The sequence below is a fragment of the Macaca fascicularis genome, chromosome 1, assembly GCF_037993035.2.
Source record: "Macaca fascicularis isolate 582-1 chromosome 1, T2T-MFA8v1.1".
NCBI lineage: Eukaryota > Metazoa > Chordata > Mammalia > Primates > Cercopithecidae > Macaca > Macaca fascicularis.
In genome coordinates this window covers 107,336,666-107,357,520 of record NC_088375.1, presented here as the reverse complement: position 1 = coordinate 107,357,520, position 20,855 = coordinate 107,336,666, and the positions used below count along the sequence as shown (strand labels likewise).

Here is a 20,855-nt window from a genome sequence, read left to right as displayed (position 1 = left end):
TTGACCCATGGGAAACGTTTTCAGATTAATCCTCCTTACCTGGCATACCAAGGAGGCCACCTGGCACAGACAACTGGGGTGCCTGTGCAAAGTTTGAAAGCATGGAGCGGGCAGATGTGGGTATGCCACGCTGGAGACTGCTCTGGGGCTGTGGAGCCTGCAATGATGAGGAGACAGTTGATACAACTTTGCTATGATAGAATGTTAAGTGAGGGCAAAGATAAGGGGTACAGAAGAAGAGTATGATTTCCCACAATAGAAAGGACAAACTGTGATAAATGGCTGATAAATCTTCTAAAGAAATAAGGATTAGGCAAAAAGTTCCTTACCTGCCGAAGCGTATGATGTCTCATGATGGTCTCTTGTTTACTGACACTGGACACAGCTGGAGCTGTAGTGGGGGAGAGGGCTGCCTGCTGCTGTAATCGCTGTTCAATTTCCTGTTGGGAGTCATCAGATCAGGTTGAGTAGGACAGAACCCAATCTTCTTTTTTTTTTTTTTTAATACAGACACAATCTGCCTTTGTTGCCCAGGCTGGTCTTGAACTCCTGGGCTCAAGCAATCCTCTCACCTTAGCCTCCCCAAAGTGCTGAGATTACAGGCATGAATCATTGCGCCTGGACCACCCAATTTCCTAACCAGAAAACCTAGAGGTATTCTTAACCTCTAATGTTGTTGGCTAGTTGGTGGAATATGGAAAAGGCAAAAGAGTTTGGTGGGGTGGTACACTGAGATTCCGGGTATAAGCAGCTAACTTGCTTCATTGATCAAGGGATCCTCCTCTCTTTCTCCAGGAAAGCTGGCTCTCAGAAGTTGGCTAGAGGTGATGAACCAACTGATATAATTAAGGCTGATGAATTACTGGGGTTTTATTTCAACACTTTTTCTTTTTAAAAATTTTTATTTATTTGTTTACCACCAGTCCTAGAGCATAAATGGGGTTTTATTTTTGACTCCTGCCTACCCGATTTTCCACGGAGTCCATGATGCTACTCAAACAAGGGAGTCTGATGGGTGGAGTGGGAAATAGGAAGAAAAGGATCTGAGTTTCCCAACACATTTTTCCCTCTCTAAGATACTCTCATCCTCTAACTGCTACATGAGATGTTCACATACTCCAGAACCACTACTCTTCACTGGGCTACTTCATAATTCACTCTTTCTTTTGTCATTTCTTGTCAAATATGCACTGTAAATAACTGTTTCAAAGAGATTTATAGTACAAATATAAATTCCTCCCACCAAAATCTATTATTTGTTTTAGGAGAAAATGAAGATGAGAATAGAGTGCTATGGAAAAGCCAAGAGCCCCAAGCTTTCTGTCCCTTTCTGTTAACCTCAGCCATTATATTTTACCGTGTTCTTAATCAGAATACTCGCTCAAATGGAAATGGGACAGAATGATAAGGAGACAAAAAGGGAACCTCTGGACCTGTAGGGATCACATGAACTACTCCTGCAAACTAGAAGGCATGACCCTTTGGGGAAAAAAAACTGGGACAGGTGGCCAGAGAGCAGCCAGAATTCTTACCTGTTCCTGCTGTAGGGCTTTCACAAATGCATTTTTCAGCCGGTTGGTGTGTTCAGCTTTTAGAGCCTTCTTCTGGTTGGAGGTCATACACTGCTCACATAGAATCTTACCATTCTTTTCCTGCTTCCAGTGAGGGGTGAAATCTGTGCGGCACTGGGCACATACAAAGGGTTCAACCCGCAGAAGTGAGGCACAGCTTTTGCCTAGACACCAACAAAAACAGTCAGTGGCTCTACATTTCCTATCGCCTCTGTTTCTCTTAATCAAACAGATCTTCTCCAGTTGTTTAATTCTGTTGAATTAAAGAAAGAGACTCTACAAAAAAGATATTCTATAATTTACAAAACACTTTTATTTCATCTGATTATAACAATATCACTTCAGGGAATTCAGACAGTGCCATCCTCATTTTCAAATGAGGAAAGAAGTCGAAGAAATGTAGCTTCTGGCTGGGCACGGTGGCTCACACCTACAATCCCAGCACTTTGGGAGGCGGAGGTGGACGGCTAATGAGGTCAGGATTGAAGACCAGCCTGACCAACATGGTGAAACCCCGTCTCTACTAAAAATACAAAAAAATTAGGCGGGCGTGGTGGCACGCGCCTGTAATCCCAGCTATTCAGGAGGCTGAGGCAGGAGAATCGCTTGAACCTGGGAGGTAGAGGTTGCAGTGAGCCAAAACTGTGCCACTGCACTCCAGCCTGGGCAACAGAACAAGACTCAGTCTCAAACAACAACAACAACAACAACAACAACAACAACAAAGGTAGCTTCTGATAAAGCTGGGATGTTTCCTGATTTTCTACTGTATCACACTGAGAAGAAAATACTGTGTCAATTCAAAGTCAAAGGACCCTGTCTTACTCAACCAATACTTCTGCTTCTTAGTATCTCCTTACCTCAGACTGTACTTACCCTGTCATATACATTTATGGTTTTAAATAGTTATCAGTGTCTGAATTATTCACTTTGTGATCTATTTATAGCTAATACTGACTCCTCTGGGCATTTTCCTTTACTGGCAGGCTTTCTCAGAAGTCTACATGTTTAGAAATTCAAGTTTAATAACTTCAGTTAGTCTAGACTATATGTTGTTAATACTCTATAGTATGGTTTAGTATTGGTTTATAGCTTTTTATATGGTCTTTCTTAGTTATCTATGTAAGTGTGTCTAGTTTCTCAACTGTAAGCATTGGTAGGTCAAAGACTAAATACAGTAATTTAGTACAATGTTGCAAAAACACTGACATTAAAAACAGAAGTTCCCCGCCAGGCATGGTGGCTCACACCTGTAATTCCAACACTTTGGGAGGCTGAGGCAGGCAGATTACTTGAGGCCAGGAGTCTGAGACCAGCCTGGCCAACATAGCAAAATCCTATCTCTACTAAAAACAGAAAAAATTAGCTAGATGTAGTAGAACACATCTGTAATGCCAGCTACTTTGGAAGCCGAGGCAAAATAATTGCTTGGACAGGGCACAGTGGCTCACGCCTGTAACCTCAGCACTTTGGGAAGCCGAGGCAGGTGGATCACCTGAGGTCAGGAGTTCAAGACCAGCCTGACCAACATTGTGAAATCCCATCTCTACTAAAAACAAAAATTAGCCAGGCGTGGTGGCAGGCACCTGTAATCCCAGCTACTCGGGAGGCTGAGGCAGAAGAATCGCTTGAACCCAGGAGGTGGAGGTTGCAGTGAGCTGAGATCATGCCACTGTACTGTCTAGCCTGGGCAACAGAGCAAGATTCCATCTCAAAAAAAAAAAAAAAAAAGAATTGCTTGAAACCGAGAGGCAGAGGTAGTGAGCCAGCCAAGATCATGCCACTGCACTCCAGCCTGGGTGACAGAGTAAGACTCTGTCTCCAAAAAAAAAAAAAACCAACAAAAGAAAAAAACTAGCATGGTGGTACATGGCAGTGGTCCCAGTTACTCAGGAGGCTGAAATGGGAGGATGGCTTGAGCCTGGGAGTTCAAGGCTGCAGAGAGCTCAGATCACACCACTGCACTCAAGCCTGGACAATAGGGTCAGACCCTGTCTCAAAAAAACAAACAACAAAAAAAAAGAGAAAGAAGTTCTATTATCAAATTATGCAAGCATCACGCTAGCCACCATTTAAAAGAACTAAACAAAATACAGTCAGTCCTCAGTGTTGCTGACAGGTTTTTAGAGACTGTGATTTAAGTGAAACAACATACTACAAAACCAATCTTTTTTTCTTACCAATGTTATAATAAAATGGTGTTATTTGAGGACCCCCTTCACCATAGCTGTTTCACTTAAAGTCATAGTTTCTAAGAAACTACTGATGATGTTAAGTGAGAACTTACTGTCCTACAAAAAACATATAAGATAGATACAATACAAATAAAAACATCAAGCCTCAATGATACCTGACCTAACGCAGGGAAAAAAAGAACAAGCTGAAGACAGATAGATAGACAGACAGACAGAACGGCCGGCCCCAGCTGGCTGGCCGGGTGCAGTGGCTCATGCCTGTAATTCTAGCACTTTAGGAAGCCGAGGTGGGCAGATCACCTGATGTCAGGTGTTCCAGACCAGCCTGGCCAACACGATGAAACCCTGTCTCTACTAAAAATACAAAAATTAACGAGGTGTGGTGGCATGTGCCTGTAGTCCTAGCTACATGGGAGGCTGGGGCAGGAGAACTGCCAGAACTCGGAAGGCAGAGGTTGCAGTGAGCTGAGATTGTGCCACTGCACTCCAGCCTGGGCAACACAGTGAGACTCCATCTCAAACAAAAAACAAAAACACACACACACACACACTCCACTTCTAACATGTTGCTCCCAAACAGCCTGTAAAGAAGGGAGGGGAGGTGGCTTGGTAACAGGAAGGAGAAGTTATTTAATATTGTACAGTACCCTCTGATACTCTGCCTATGTCAATTAGGCTTGGCAACCACTTGCTCAAGAAATAGCCTTACCTTGGCTGTCAATGACACTTTGTACGACTTCTTCCAAGCCTACCATGTAGATGAACTCGCTATTGGCTGCACTAGGCAAGAAGTGAAGTAAGGGAGCTGGAGGTTTAGGGGGTGGGATCTCCAGGAGTGTCTTTTCCAGCTGTTTGCGAAGAGCCAATTTGGCTGCAGCCTGTGAGTTGGCAGCATCAGTCATGGCGCTGGGGCTAGGAAGTGGCGAGGACACTCTGTTCACGGTCCCTGGCTGGATATGAGAGGCAAGGTTCATATAGATGGCAGAGGATGTTGTACGCTGACATGGAACAGAAGAACTTGACTGCTGAAATAGATTGAGAATGGGGTCAATCATGGAATGTAGGAGAAAGGACCAATTTTTACTTTCTTGGCAGAGGACAATGTCTGATCCTGGTTTGGACTATTTCGCTTCTCCAAAATAGGAGGTGGTCAACTTATTCATTGAAAAAGAACTCTGACACATAGGAAAGGAAAATGATGATGACCATGAGCTAAAATTGCTAAGAAAGAAATAAAGGCCGGGCGTGGTGACTCACACCTATAATCTTAACACTCTGGGAGGCCGAGGCGGGCAGATTACTTGAGGTCAGGAGTTTGAGACCAGCCTGGCCAACATAGTAAAACCCCGTATCTACAACAAATACAAAAAATTAGCTGGAAATTCCTTGAACCCAGGAGTTGGAGGTTGCAGTGAGCCAAGATCATGCCATTGTACTCCAGCCTGGGCAACAGAGTGAGACCCCATCTCAAAGAAAAAAAAAAAAAAGAGAGAAATAAAGATTTTGCTTTCTGTCACACATTCTTGTGCTTCTTATTCCCCAGATCACTCTCTTCTAGGCAGATTTTTAGCTTACTGCTGCTCTGCTGTATAACCTCTCTTCTCTACTACTATTTTATTTTATTTTTTTTTTTGAGACGGAGTCTCGCTCTGTCGCCCAGGCTGGAGTGCAGTGGCCGGATCTCAGCTCACTGCAAGCTCCGCCTCCTGGGTTTCCGCCATTCTCCTGCCTCAGCCTCCCGAGTAGCTGGGACTACAGGCACCCGCCACCTCGCCCGGCTAGTGTTTTGTATTTTTTTTTTAGTAGAGACGGGGTTTCACCGTGTTAGCCAGGATGGTCTCGATCTCCTGACCTCGTGATCCGCCCGTCTCGGCCTCCCAAAGTGCTAGGATTACAGGCTTGAGCCACCGCGCCCGGCCCTCTACTACTATTTTAATATAATTCCTCAAAGCTTCTACTTTTGAGACTGCTCTCAATTAAATTCCTACCCAAATAACCACTTTTGTCCTAGAGTTTATCTATGTATAAAAACTTAAAACCTATGGCTCTTTCGACAAGCAAAGCAAATAAAGGATTTCTCTGTTTCCACATTAGGGCTCAGCTCTCTCTTACCGGTTGGTAATTGATGGCAGGATTCATGTTGGGTGTTGTGGTGCGTACAAGGCCAGGCTTAGGTGGACCCCGCTGACCCTGTAGCTGGGCTGGGTTTGGTGCAATAACACGTTGAGACATCAACATGTGTGGAAGGGTGGTATTGGTAGCTGAACGGATGACACTGTGACCCTGGAGCGGAAGAAGAGGAAAAGAACTAATCACAGGTTGTACGCTGTGTATAACACAGCATGAAATGCAAAAAGGAAAACACTGCCTGTTAATACCTGAGTAGAAACATAGGAACACACCCAGACTTGGTAATTTCATTTAATGGTCTATGAGATAAATCTACCATCACTGTAAACCCTGATTAGTGGCTAGGAAGTCCTTGGCTTTTTTTCGTATAAACTATCTAATCCTATAGGGTTAGACAGAAAACCTACCCCTTCTCTAGAGAAACTGGAAGCATTCCCTAGATAAGAAAAACTACAGTGGAAAGATGAAAGTTACTCATCTTTCTACTGAAGACTAAATCATGCCATAATGGACCAACAGAACAATCAGTAATAATAACACCTCTATCATGGCCAGGTTCTTCTATAATCTTCACAAAAGCCCAAAAACAGACAGGATTAGACAGGGCCCTCCAACACTAAGATCCCACTATGGGTCACATACCTGTAATGTTCTCAAATTTTGAGGTTCAACCCCCTGGGCCCCAGGCCGGGAGGGAAGCTTAGATAGGCCCTGCTGTCCCACATGGGCAGGAGATGGCTGAACAATAGATGCTGCATTCTGTACAACTGGAGTCTGGGAGAGGGAAGAGAAAATAAGACTGTGGAAAAGGCCAATAATCAGAGGTGGAAATCTGGTACATTTCTAGACTTTAAAAGTTCCTTGTCAGTGTGAAGTTCTTGTCAACCAGCAGAAAAAACCAGAAAAAGGGAGTCAAGGTTTTCTTAAGGCCTGAGATTAAAAAAAAAAAAAAAAAAAAAATCACTACTACTACAGACTAAAAAACTATGGACCCAGGAAGAAATGGGCCACCCACCTGAACCCACCTGGGGTAACCTACTCTCAAACCAGTTTTTCTCTACTTTCCCTTAGTCCCTTATTTCTAGGGCACATTACCTTCTGGACCACATTCTCTTTCTGTAGCTGACTCTGTCTCAGTTTCTTTAACAGGACCAGTCGGGCTTCTTCCAATCGTAGCTCATCCCTCAGCTGCTTGATAAGCTGCTGCCGTTCCTCAATGCCTTTCCCCTAAGGAAACAACAAGACTGTCAGCTATGGCAGCAGGTACCCAGAATTCCTTCCTGCAAGAGACAATCTTTACTTCTTAGCTCTGAAACCTTCATCTTTCACAAGAAGCAAAAGTGGCAATCGGATTATCTTTGTATCACTGGGGTCTGGCAAAGTGCCTGGCATTCAGTAGGTACTCAAAGAAATGCTTACAGAATTAAAGGAGAGACCACATATAAATGCTAATCAGTCAGATTCCTGGCAAAAAGAAGAATGACTAAAGAGAAACATTGTTTTTTTTGTTTTGTTTTGTTTTTTGTTTTTGAGACGGAGTCACGCTCTGTCACTCAGGCTGGAGTGCAGTGGCGCCACCTCAGCTCACTGCAAGCTCCGCCTCCTGGGTTCATGCCATTCTCCTGCCTCAGCCTCCCAAGTAGCTGGGACTACAGGCGCCCGCCACTACGCCCGGCTAATTTTTTTGTATTTTTAGTAGAGACGGGGTTTCACCGTATTAGCCAGGATGGTCTCGATCTCCTGACCTCGTGATCCGCCCGCCTTGGCATCCCAAAGTGCTGGGATTACAGGCGTGAGCCACAACGCCTGGCCACACTGTCTTCTTTTAAAATAAATATTCCTAAATCTCTTAAAGCCACATTTCCTCTAGATATACACAAAAACTTAGGAATCCCTTCATACTCAGGTACTCAGGTTAGAGTGCAGAAGGTATCCTTCTAGCCAAGGGTTTACTTTATATGACTTAATTATGAACTTTTGTTTTCATTTTTCAAAGATAAATAACATTGAGTATAATGGCCTACACACATGCTTTTCAAACTGTCGTCTCCACTTGATTCTAACAGTTCCTTTTAAAAGCCCTTGAAGTCGAGAGTCACTATAAAGTTTTCATCAATGGGTATTTATATCCAAACAGTAAACAGTCAAAAAACAGAACTAAGACTCTTGAGGAATTAAATAAAATAGAAGGAGTGTAACATGAAAAAAGAAATTCTTCTTTCTTTTTACCTTAAACATCTCTAGGTTGGCTGCTTTGAGTCTTTCTTCCATTCTGGAACTGGAACGGGGACTGGAAGCCTCATTGTCAGACAAAACAATGATGTCTGGTGAGGGAGTTAGCCTTCCTCGCTCTGGCTCACTAGACAAGAAAAGGAAAAAATAAGCTATTTCCAACAAAAGTTAAGAAAATTTCTTATCTATGCTGAATTAAAAAAAATCCAAGGGGGGCCGGGCACGGTGGTTCACTCCTGTAATCCTAGCACTTGGGGAGGCCGAGGGGGGTGGATCACCTGGAGTCAGGAGTTCGAGACCAGCCTGGCCGACATGGTGAAACCCTGCCTCTACTAAAAATACAAAAATTAACTGGGCATTGGGGCACACGCCTGTAGTCCCAGCTACTCAGGAAGCTGAGGCAGGAGAATCTCTTGAACCCATGAGATGGAGGTTGCAGTGAGCCGAGATCGCACCACTGCACTCCAGCCTGGGCAACAGAGCAAGATTTCATCTCAAAAAAAAAAAAAAAAAAAAGAATAGTCTATCCCATCAAGAGTAGGTACTGACGAATACACAAAAGAAGGAAGTATTAATAATTTGACGGAATAGTGTCAAACATAATGTCTACAGCCTTATAGAAAAGGATTAAACCTCCAGAAACAAATATATTGAACTTGCATCTACTTACCAGAGTTTTATCCAGCATCTTACCTCAAAGAGTCTAGAAATTACTTTGAAATCTAAATCTCCCACATTGGTTCCTCTTACTCCTAATCCTATTTACTAGATAACTCTAATTTAGGTTATTCTGGGGTTAGCCTTAAAAGCATCATGCTTATTTGTGTAAGATGATAAAAAATGGCACATACTGCTTCAGACCTAGTAACAAGAATTCCAGAAACTCTAATTGCTTCAGGTTCCCAAATCAATGACTGTATTTTCTAATTCTCCTCTGACTTCAAAGATACATTCCCAGATCCTACCTTCCTTGAGATTGTCAGTGTAGTTGGGAGTATTTAGGTCGATTGTTCTTTGGTCCTTTTTTTTTCCCCTCTTGAGATAGGATCTCACTCTGTCACCCAGGCTGGAGTCCTGTGGCCCGATCACAGCTCACTGCAGCCTTGACCTACTGGGCTCAAGTGATCCTCCCACCTCAGCCTCCTGAGTAACTGGGACTATAGGCATGTGCCACCATGCCCGGCTAATTTTCATACTTTTTGTAGACATAGGGTCTTACTATGTTGCCCGAGCTGGTCTTAAGTGACCCTCCTGCCTTGGCCTCCCATTTGGCCTTAAATAATCAACTTAAACCCTTAATGATCACAGATCACTAGCTGTCCACTTCTCAGGGTTTCTTGTCCTAGCTGCTGTTGGCACATGGATTTTTTTTTTTTTTTTTTTTGAGGCAGGGTCTCATTCTATTGCCCAGGCTGGAGTGTAGTGGTACTTGCTGCATTCTCAAACTCCTGGCTCCAAGAGATCCCCCAGCCTCAGCCTCCTGAGTGCCTGGATAATTTCTGAATTTTTTGGAAAGTGGTGGGGGTCTTGCTATGCTGCCCAGGCTAGTCTTGAACTCCCAGGTTCAAGTGATCCTGCTGCCTCAGCCACCCAAAGTGTTGGAATTACAGGTGTGAGCCACCATGCCCAGTCAGGACATGGATACCTTTTGAACAGGGCAACCCTGATCACTGGAATAAGCATTCAATTTCTCAACAGGGTAAATCTGAGTTGCTAAAATCAACCAAACTTAGGTAAGGAAACAGAATAGGGGGACAGAAAGACAAGAATGACTATCTTGTGAACTATTATTAAGTTTGTCTAGATTGCCGGCCATAGACACAGCAAGCTGAGAAGGTAGAAATACAGAAAAAGAAACCACTAGAGGGAGAAAAGAGCCTTTCATTCTCTAACCCCGAATATGAGTAGTAATGGTTAGGCCTGAATAAAGTGTCTGCATTCTTTTTTTTGAGATGCAGTCTGGCTCTGTCGCCCAGGCTGGAGTGCAATGGTGTGATCTCAGCTCACTGGAACCTCCATCTCCTGGGTTCAAGCGATTCTCCTGCCTCAGCCTCCCCAGTAGCTGGAATTACAGGTACTCGGCATGGCGCTTGGCTAATTTTTTTTGGTATTTTTAGTAGAGATGGGGTTTCACTGTTTTGGCCAGGCTGGTCTCAAAGTCCTGACCTCGTGATCCACCTGCCTCTGCCTCCCAAAGTGTTGGGATTACAGGCGTGAGCCACTGTGCCCGGCCTGAATTCATTTTTAAAGTGTGATTTACTTCTCATATCTATATTCCTTTATACTCCCCGTCTATGATTAACATGGGCAATTTTGGGTGGGCAGATCACTTGAGGCCAAAAGTTTGAGACCAGCCTGGCCAACATGGAGAAATCCTGTCTCTACTAAAAATACAAAAATTAGCCGGGCATGGTAGTACATGCCTATAATCCCAGCTATTCAGGATGCTGAGGCACAACAATCACCTGAACCTGGGAGGCAGAGGTTGCAATGAGCCAAGATTGCATCACTATACTCCAGCCTGGGTGATAGAGCAAGACTCTGTCTCAAACAAATTAAAAATAAATAAAAAATAAATCATGGGTAATTTTGGAATCTGGAAGATTTTTCATGTAGAAGCTCTTTCTATTCTGGTCCTGGCTGGATATATATATTACAAGTTATTTCTAAGGTAAGGAATTCTTCCTTGCTCAAATGAGTGCCACTTACTGTTTAGGAACTGCCCGCCCAGTGCCAAGACAAACAGAGACATTACTGGATAGAGATTTGGGAATTGTATGCCATTTATCAGGAAGTTATATCTGAGAACAACTTTAAGTGATTATTTTATTCCCAGATATAAACACACCAGTATTAGGTAGATAGCACAGATAAGGCAAAGCCAAAGTCTTTTTTGAGTCGGACTCTTGCACTGTCACCCGGGCAGGAGGGCAATGGTGCAATCTTGGCTCACTGCAACCTCTTCTGAGGTTTAAGTGATTCTCCTGCCTCCCGAGTCGCTGGAATTACATGTGCCCGCCACCACACCTGGTTAATTTTCTGTATTTATAGTAGAGATGGGGTTTCACTATGTTGGCCAGACTGGTCTCAAACTGCTGACCTCGTGATCCATCCGCCTCAGCCTCCCAAAGACCTGGGATTACAGGCATGAGCCACCACGCCTAGCCTCTTTTCTTGTATTTATTTTTGCTTTTATTTTTTGAGACAGGGTCTCACTCTGTCACCCAGGCTGGAGTGCAGTGGTGCAATCGTTCGTGGCTCACTGCAGTCTCAATCTCCTAGGCCCAAGAGATCCTCCCACCTCAGTCTCCTGAGTAGCTAATTTTTAAATTTTTTGTAGAGAAGGGGTCTCCCTATGTTACTAAGGCTGGTCTTAAACTTCTAGGCCCAAGTGATTCTCCTGCCTTGGCCTCCCAAAGTGCTGTGATTACAGGCGTGAGCCATCATGCCCTGCCTCATTCCTCAATTTTCAAAAACTAATGAGCTAGGATTCTGGCCTCATTTGTTAAACATTCCCAGAGAGAAATTATTTTGCTCTTTTCCTAAACATACATGTAATTTACAACACTGGGGGTAGTTAAGTATGAACTCCTACCTATTAGAGAGATATTATTAAAAGCCCCACTTGCTGTGACATCACTTGTGACTTAGTCTGGCATATTCTCAGAAGCTATAAAGCTCTTAATCCTTATCCCAGTAGTAAAAACAACTAAGCTGAGAACTGCCGTGTCTTTCTAGAATTTCAAAACATTACTAGCATTGGTTTCATACATACTTTATTTCACAGGTATCATAACTTGACCAACTGATGGTAAAATAAGCTATTTAGGCTATTATGACATGGCTATTATGTTAAGAACTTCTCTTGCCTTCTGCTTTCAAATTCTTTCACCTTTTCTTGGTAGAGATGAGGTACCACTATGTTGCCCAGGCAGATCTCAAATTCTTGCACTCAAGCAATCCTCCCACTTTGGCCTCCCTAAGTGCTGGGAATACAGGCATGCACCATTGCACCCAGCTCTTTCCTCCTTTTATCACTATCAAAGAAACTATGGTTCTCCTTGCTGGGAATGTATCAGTTTTGCTCACTGTTGGTTTTTTGTTTTTTTGTTTTTCTTTTGAGACAGGGTCTTGGTCTGTCGCCCAGGCTGGGAGTGCAGTGGTGCTATCTCTGCTCACTACAACTCTGCCTCCTGGGTTCAAGCGATTCTCCTGCCTCCCTTCCAAGTAGCCAGGATTACAGGCACCCGCCACCACGCCTGGTTAATTTTTGTAATTTTACTAGAGATGGGGTTTCACCATGTTGGCCAGGCTGGTCTCGAACTCCTGACCTCAGATGATCCTCCTGCCTTGGCCTCCCAAAGTGCTGGGATTACAGGTGTGAGTCACTGTGCCCAGTAGTCTTGTTCATTATTATACAACATCTCAGGGCTAAATGGAAATAACTGTCAGTATATCTGGAGTCCCAAGCTTCCAGAGGATTGTGTTTCAAAAGATCACCCCATGTTGGGTACAGCGGCCCATGCCTAATAGTTCCAGCTACTCAGGAAGCCAAGTGGGGAGGACTGCTTGAGCTCAGGAATTTGAGGAAATAGTGCACGACAGTGCTTGTGAACAGCCAATGCATGTCAGCCTGGGCAACAGAGCGACACCCCATCTCTTTAAATGATTTTTAAAAATCACCCCAAAATAACATTTAAAAAAAAATTGTTGGGTTTGGCTGGGCATGGTGGCTCACGCCTGTAATCCCAGCACTTTGGGAGGCCAAGGCGAGTGAATCACAAGGTCAGGAGATAGAGACCGTCCTGGTCAACATGGTGAAACCCCATCTCTACTAAAAATACAAAAATTAGCTGGCGTGTAGTCCCAGCTACTCAGGACACTGAGGCAAGAGAATCGTGTGAACCCAGGAGACGGAGGTTGCAGTGAGCCGAGATCGTGCCACTGCACTCCAGCCTGGCCAACAGAGCGAGACTCCATCTTAAAAAAAAAAAAAAAAAAAGGCCGGGTGCGGTGGCTCAAGCCTGTAATCCCAGCACTTTGGGAGGCCGAGGCGGGTGGATCACGAGGTCAAGAGATCAAGACTATCCTGGCTAACATGGTGAAACCCCGTCTCTACTAAAAATACAAAAAACTAGCCGGGCGTGGTGGCGGGCGCCTGTAGTCCCAGCTACTTGGGAGGCTGAGGCGGGAGAATGGCGTGAACCCGGGAGGCGGAGCTTGCAGTGAGCCGAGATCCGGCCACTGCACTCCATCCTGGGCGACACAGCGAGACTCCGTCTCAAAAAAAAAAAAAAAAAAAAAAAAAAAAACAACCTTGGGTTTTCAGGAAGTCTGACTTTTTAACATATACTGTCTGTATCTGCAATATAATACAATTCCAATAGCACTAATGAGATCTTACCAAAATGTCTACAGAAGCAGGACTGAAAACAGGAAAAAAAAAAACTGTGTTAACAAAGTTTCTATGAAAAATGTTGGGCCCGGCATGGTGGCTCATGCCTGTAATCCCAGCACTTTAGGAGGCAAAGGTGGGCAGATCACTTGAGTGCAGGAGTTAAGAGACCAGCCTGGGTGACACAGCAAAACCTCGTCTCTACTAAAAATACAAAACAGTTACCCAAGTATAGGGGCACACGCCTGTAGTCCCAGCTACTTGGGAAGCTGAGGCAGGAGGATTGCTTGAGCCTGGGAGGTGGAGGTTGCAGTGAGTGGAGATCATGCCACACTGCACTCCAGCCAGGGCGACAGAGTGAGACCTTGTCAGGAAAGGGAAAGGGAAGGAAAGAAAAATGCATTTAAGAGTTCCAATTTGGGATGTGAAGAATCCACCTAACATTTCTTTAACTCTTTGTCCCCAATGAAGTAGGATAAGTTACTTGCTCCAGAAGGGTAAGGGTGATTATAAAAGCAAGTAGGTTACTCAGGTTCATGATCTCATTCACCAACGTCCTTTTCTTTCAAGCAATCTAAAAATGAACCTATTTATATAATATTCTGCTGGCACTACCTATAAATTACAAGTATTTTTCTTCTCTTCAAGGACCTCTAGGGAATCTGCCTGAGGTTTCCTAAGAGTTTTTTGTTGTTGTTCTTTTTGCTTTTTTAAAAAATTGAGGTAAGAGTCTCATTCTGTCGAGGCCAGGCGCAGTGGCTCAAGCCTGTAATCCCAGCACTTTGGGAGGCCGAGACGGGTGGATCACGAGGTCAGGAGATCGAGACCATCCTGGCTAACACGGTGAAACCCCGTCTCTACTAAAAAATACAAAAAACTAGCCGGGTGAGGTGGCGGCGCCTGTAGTCCCAGCTACTCGGGAGGCTGAGGCAGGAGAATGGCGGGAACCCGGGAGGCGGAGCTTGCAGTGAGCTGAGATCCGGCCACTGCACTCCAGCCTGGGCGACAGAGCGAGACTCCGTCTCAAAAAAAAAAAAAAAAAAAAAAAAAAGAGTCTCACTCTGTCGCTCAGGTTGGAGTGTAGTGGTGCGATCTCAGCTCACTGCAACCTCTGCCACCGGGGTTCAACAATTCTCACGCCTCAGCCTCCCAAGTAGCTAGGAACACAGGTGCGTGCCACCACAGCTGGCTAATTTTTTCATTTTAGTAGAGACAAGATTTCACCATGTTGGCCAGGCTGGTCTCAAACTCCTGACCTCAGGTGATCCACCCACCTCGGCCTCCCAAAGTGCTGGGATGACAAGTGTGAGCCACCGCTTACTAAGAGTTTTTAAAGTTACTACCAAGAATAATGTTTGCTTGTGGAGCGTGGTTTAAAAAAATAATCCTCGGACAAGACCAGTAAGGAGACATCAAAAGGTAGAGAAAGTAACATGTGTAAGGTTATAACCATTCCTTTCTTCTTCATTCTCCATCAGTTCAGCTTTTTAGAGATTCTGCTTTGGATCAGTCCTACAACAAACTCAGCAAGGTCATTTGGAGGGCAACTGAACACTGAAGACTAATTCTCACAGCTATCAGCTGTTTCTGAACTATTTATAAACTGAATGTTTTTGTTTTTGTTTTTTTCAGAGGGAGTCTTGCTTTGTCACCCAGGCTGGAGTGCAGTGGTGCAATCTCGGCTCACTGCAACCTCTGCCTTCCGGGTTCACACCATTCTCCTGCCTCAGCCTCCTGAGTAGCTAGGACTACAGGCACCTGCCACCACGCCTGGCTAATTTTTTGTATTTTTAGTAGAGACGGGGTTTCACCGTGTTAGCCAGGATGGTCTCGATCTCCTGACCTCGTGATCCATCCACCTCGGCCTCCTAAAGTGCTGGGATTACAAGCGTGAGCCACTGCACCCAGCCTAAACTGAATGTTTTAAAAGCTAGGGTTGGCTGGGTGTGGTGGCTGACATCTATAATCCCAGCACTTTGGGAGGCCGAGGTGGGAAGATCACCTGAGGTCAGGAGTTCGAGATCAGCCAGGCTATCGTGGTAAAACCCCATCTCTACTAAAAATACAAAATTAGCTGGGTGTGGTGGCACGCGCCTGTAATTCCAGCTACTCATGAGAGTAGAGAGGCAAGAGAATCACTAGAACCCGGGAGGTGGAGGGTGCAGTGAGCCGAGATCATACCATTGCACTCAGGCTGGGCAAAAAGAGTGAAACTCCAACTCAAGAAAAACAAAAACACACACACACACACACACACACACACAACTAGGGTTATAGGCTGGGTGTGGTGGCTCATAGGCTGGGTGTGGTGGCTCACGACAGTAGTCCCAGCACTTTGGGAGGCCAATGTGGGAAGATCACCTGAGGCTGGGAGTTTGAGACCAGCCTGGGCAACATAGTGAGACTCTGTCTCTACAAAAGTATTCAAAATGTAGCTGGGTGTGATGATGCACACCTTTAGTCCCAGCTACTTGGGAGGCTAGGGCGGGAAAATAACCTGAGCCCAGGAGTTGGTGGTTACAATGAGCTATGATCATGCTACTGCACTCAAGACTGTGTGACAAAGTGAGACCTTATCTTAAAAAAAAAAAAGAAAAACTGGACGGGTGCGGTGGCGCACGCCTGTAATCTGGCACTTTGGGAGGCCAAGGAGGGAGGATCACTTGAGCTCAGGAATTTGAGACCAGCCTGGGTAATATGGCAAAAACCCCTTTCTACAAAAATAGAAAAATTAGACGGGCATGGTGGGATGTGCCTGTAGTCCCAGCTACTCGGGGGTGGGGTGAGTTGGGGTTGAGGTGGGAAGATCACTTGAATCCAGCGGGTCATGCCACTCACTACACACCAGCCTGGGCAACAGAGCAAGACCCTGCCTCAAAAAAACAAAACAAAACAAAACAAAAAACAAAACCAACCAAAACCACCAAAAAAACTCATAAAAAACAAAAAGAAAAAAAAAAAACCCCAAACTAGGGTTATCTGTACTATGATTCACTGCACAGGTAGACTCAACCATTGGCCAGATCCAGGTATCTCTCCTTACCGTGTGCTCTACAGTTTCAAGTACTCAACCTTGAGAGACACCAGAAAAAAAGGCCTGGGAAAACACGTTTGCATGTGTGAGTGAGTGAAAGAGAGAGTAACATATATGTACAAATGAATGTATATGTATATGTGGGAGCTGGGGGAAGTGGTACAGATACAGCAAGAATGCAGAGACTTACCACATGAAGATAATTTGCTTTCTGACACAAGAAAAGCTAGGCCCACATTTTTGGATGCCATAAAAGCTGGGACTCCACAATAAATACATCCTAAAACTCCTGGAATTATCTGACAAAAAGACTATTTTTCTCCTCATAAGATGGCCATGAAGATTAGACTGAAGGTATACATTAATTCACTTCCATTTGGCCTATCAGATATCTAGTGGCCCCTTTATCTAGAAATGACCATTTTTTCTCTTAAGAGTAAGAACTATGATTCTCTGTAGGCTAAGCAGTTTTTGAGGCACCTGGTTTCATTTGGAAATAAAATGAATTTATGGTCAAACTCGATGATGTATCTTCTTTTAAGAATCTTTAGGATGAAAAATACCCTCCTCTCACTGGAATTCATTCCATTTTCACAGGCTTTATGAGATGACCCTATCTCTGGAGGCAGTTGAACTGAGCCATACCTCCGTCTAGCACTCATATCCACAGGCTCATCATTGATGTTTTCTTTGCCTGGCCTTCCAGCAGTCCTGTTGTCTCCATGAGGCCTGAGATTCCCATTAAGTTTTTCTTCATAGCCCTTGACACCACTGCCATCCTGTTTGGTGGGTAACTCATGTGGCACCTCAAGATTTGCCAAATCCTTCCTTTTGAGCAATGCCAACATTTTCAGACGTTCCATGGCCTCGTGCCCCTCCATTTTGAGTCGCTTTGCCAGGACATCATCTCGCTCATCTGCTGGGTCCAAGCTCCGCTTCAACAGATTCAAGCGAAGAGCATCTTCTGTCATTCGATCCATCCTATGGAAAGAAAACTACAAGTAAGATCAGAATAAAGTCCCTTAAATAGTATAAAGTTACAAGAATCTCTCTCTCTTTCTCACACACACACACACACACACACACACAGAGTTCAAAGTTAACTAAGCTGATGTCCTGATATTGTCCTAGAACATCTATATTAAAGGAGAGCTCTCCATTCAACCTCAGCAATTTAAGTAAACTTATATTTACATAAGTGAGGCCTGTTGATATTTGCCCTAAATTCTATATGGATACAGACGGAAAACCTTTTTTTTTTTTTTTTTTTAGCTTTTATTTTATTTTATTTCAAGGGTACACGTGCAGGTTTGTCACATAGGTAAACTGCATGTTACCAGGGTTAGCAGATTCAAAATCTGAAGAAACTTAAGATGCTTTTTAAAATGAAGAACTTAGGTGGTTAGCCTGATAAGCAGCACTATTTTTTTCTTTGCTCATGAAGCAAAATTGATAAGCTAATTAATCATTATCTTCCCTTTTCACTTTGATTTTTTTTACACTAACAAAATCTAAATGTAGGCCGAGCACGGTGGCTCAACTTATATTCCCAGCTCCTCCAGAGGCTGAGGTGGGAAGACTGCTTGAGCCCAGGAGTTCAAGACCAGCCTGAGAAAAATCATGAGACCCCATCTCTACAAAAAAATTAAAAATCTGTCAGGCATGGTGGCACATGCCTGTAGTCCCAGCTACTTGGGAGGCTAAGGTGGGAGGACTGCTTGAGACCAGGAGGTTGAGGCTGCCGTGAGCCTGATCGCCCCACTGAACTCCAGCTGGGGTGATACAGTGAGGCTCTGTCTTAAGAAACAAACAACAAAAAATTCAAATGCAAATTCAGATTTAGATTTTCTCCAACACTTTCAAATCCAGGGTTGTTGTCCTGGTAGGAAACAGTACAGATAAAATAGTAAGAAAATCTTTTAAGTCAAAGAAACACAGGTTAAAATTGCTACTTATGTTAACCAGGTCAAATATTTAGTAAGTTACTTTACCTTCCCAAGTTTCAATTTCATTTGTAAAAATGGAGTGCTTAAAATTTTCTTCTATTCCAGGGCTGGGCACAGCAGCTCACACCTATAATCCCAGCATTGGGCTGAGGCGGGTGGATCACAAGGTCAGGAGTTCAAGACCAGCCTGGCCAAGATGGTGAAACCCCATTTCTACTAAAAATACAAAAACTTAGCCGGGCTGGGTGGCGGGCACCTGTAATCCCTGCTACTTGGGAAGCTGAGGCAGAGAATTGATTGAACCCAGGAGGTGGAGGTTGCAGTGAGCTGAGATCTTGCCACTGCACTCCAGGCTGGGCAACAGAGGGAGGGAGGGAGGGAGGGAAGGAAAGAAGGAAAGAAGGGAGGAAGGAAGGAAGGAAGGGAGGGAGGGAGGAATAAAATAAAAAAGATTATTTTCCAGTTGCAATTAAAAAAAAAGAAAAAAGAAACAGGGGCTGGGTGCAGTGGCTCACGCTTGTAATCCCAGCACTTTGAGAGGCTGAGGTAGGTAGATCACTTGAGGTCAGGAATTCGAGACCAATCTGGCCAGCATGGTGAAACCCTGTCTCTACTAAAAATACCAAAATTAGGCATGGCGGCGCTTTCATGTAGTCCCAGCTACCTGAGAGGCTGAGGCATAAGAATCACTTGAACCTGCAAGGTGGAGGTTGCAGTGTGCAAAGATTTCACCACTGCATTCCAGCCTGGGTGTGACAGAGTGAAACTCTGTCTTAAAACAAAAACAAAACAAAACCAAAAAATGAAACACACACCTTTTATTATTTATTTATTTGAGATGGAATCTTGTTCTGTCACCAGGCTGGAGTGGAGTGGTGAGATCTCAGCTCACTGCAACCTCTGTCTCCCAGGTTCAAGTGATTCTCCCGCCTCAGCCTCCCAAGTAGCTGGGACTATGGGTGTGTGCCACCACGTCCAGCTAATTTTTGTATTTTAGTAGAGACGGGGTTTCACCACGTTGGCCAGGATCGTCGCAGTCTCTTGACCTTGCGATCTGCCCGCCTCGGCCTCCTAAAGTGCTGGGATTACAGGCATTAGCCACCATGCCCGGCCTGTTTTTATTTTTATTTTTGAGAGATAGGGTCTCACTCTATCACCCAGGCTAGGGTGCAAGTGGCACAATCATAGCCTACTGCAGCTTCAAACTCTAGGGCTCAAACAATCCTCCACGCCTCAGCCTCCTGAGTAGCTAGAGACGCATGCCACCACACTGGGCTAACTTTTCAGTTTTTTGTAGGACAAAGTCTCACTATGTTGCCCAGGCTGGTCTGGAACTCCTGGGTTCAAATGATCCTCCTGCCTCAGTCTCTCAAAGTGCTGGGGATTATAGGCAGAAACACACCTTTTAGAGACAAGAGAAAAGTCAGAACCCAAACTTCTGAATTTTGGGGTAATGTTTTTTAATTCCTTCTCTTTTTAAAGAACAGCTTTAGCAGCCATAAAAAAGAATGAGTCCATGTCCTTTGCAGGGAAGTGGATGAAGCTGGAAGCCATCAATCTCAGTAAACTAACAAAGGAAGAGAAAACCAAACACTGCATGTTTTCACTCGTAAGTGGGAGTTGAACAATGAGAACACATGGACACAGGGAGGGGAACATCACACACCTGGGTCTGTCGGGAGGTGGGAGGCAAAAGGAGGGAGAGCATTAGGACAAATACCTAATGCATGTGGGGCTTAAAACCTAGATGACAGGTTGACAGCTGCTGCAAACCACCATGGCACATGTATACCTATGTAATAAACCTTCAGTTTCTGTGCATGTATCCCAGAACTTAAAGTAAAATAAAATAAAATAAGAAGAGCTTTACTGAGATATAATTCACATATCACGCAATTTACCTATATAAAGTATACAATTCCATGTTTAGCATATTCAAAGCTGTGCAACTACCATTATAATCAACTTTAGAACATTTTTATCACACTTCACCTCCCAATTTACCTCTGAAAAATATCTTCAGATGGAGGCCGGGCATGGTGGCTCACGCCTGTAATCCCAGCACTTTGGGAGGCCGAGACGGGCAGATCACGAGGTCAGGAGATTGAGACCATCCTAACACAGTGAAACCCCGTCTCTACTAAAAAATACAAAAAACTAGCTGGGCAAGGTGGCGGGCGCCTGTAGTCCCAGCTACTCGGGAGGCTGAGGCAGGAGAATGGCGTAAACCCAGGAGGCGGAGCTTGCAGTGGGCTGATATCCGGCCACTGCACTCCAGCCTGGGCGACAGAGCGAGACTCCGTCTCAAAAAAAAAAAAATCTTCAGATGGAGAGACTAGAAAGTGGAGTGCT

General features: G+C 44.4%; 1 protein-coding gene across 4 annotated transcripts in view; it reads right to left on the bottom strand.

Annotated features, from left to right (window-relative positions):
• GATAD2B (GATA zinc finger domain containing 2B) overlaps positions 1-20,855 on the bottom strand; it is a 118,241-nt gene that overhangs the window by 6,960 nt on the left and 90,426 nt on the right. For 2 of the 4 annotated variants that reach the window (XM_045362847.3, XM_065545581.2), the window contains 9 exons: positions 17,203-17,538; positions 8,126-8,255; positions 6,992-7,123; positions 6,539-6,670; positions 5,879-6,049; positions 4,476-4,791; positions 1,533-1,735; positions 330-440; positions 40-157 (listed from right to left, as the gene is read on the bottom strand). In XM_045362847.3, the coding sequence (XP_045218782.1) occupies positions 40-157; positions 330-440; positions 1,533-1,735; positions 4,476-4,791; positions 5,879-6,049; positions 6,539-6,670; positions 6,992-7,123; positions 8,126-8,255; positions 17,203-17,537 (1,648 nt within the window). In that variant the 5' untranslated portion in view covers position 17,538. Of the gene's footprint in view, positions 1-39; positions 158-329; positions 441-1,532; positions 1,736-4,475; positions 4,792-5,878; positions 6,050-6,538; positions 6,671-6,991; positions 7,124-8,125; positions 8,256-17,202; positions 17,539-20,507; positions 20,824-20,855 lie in introns of those variants that run through there. The other 2 variants (XM_065545585.2, XM_045362851.3) reach the window with 2 other exon arrangements.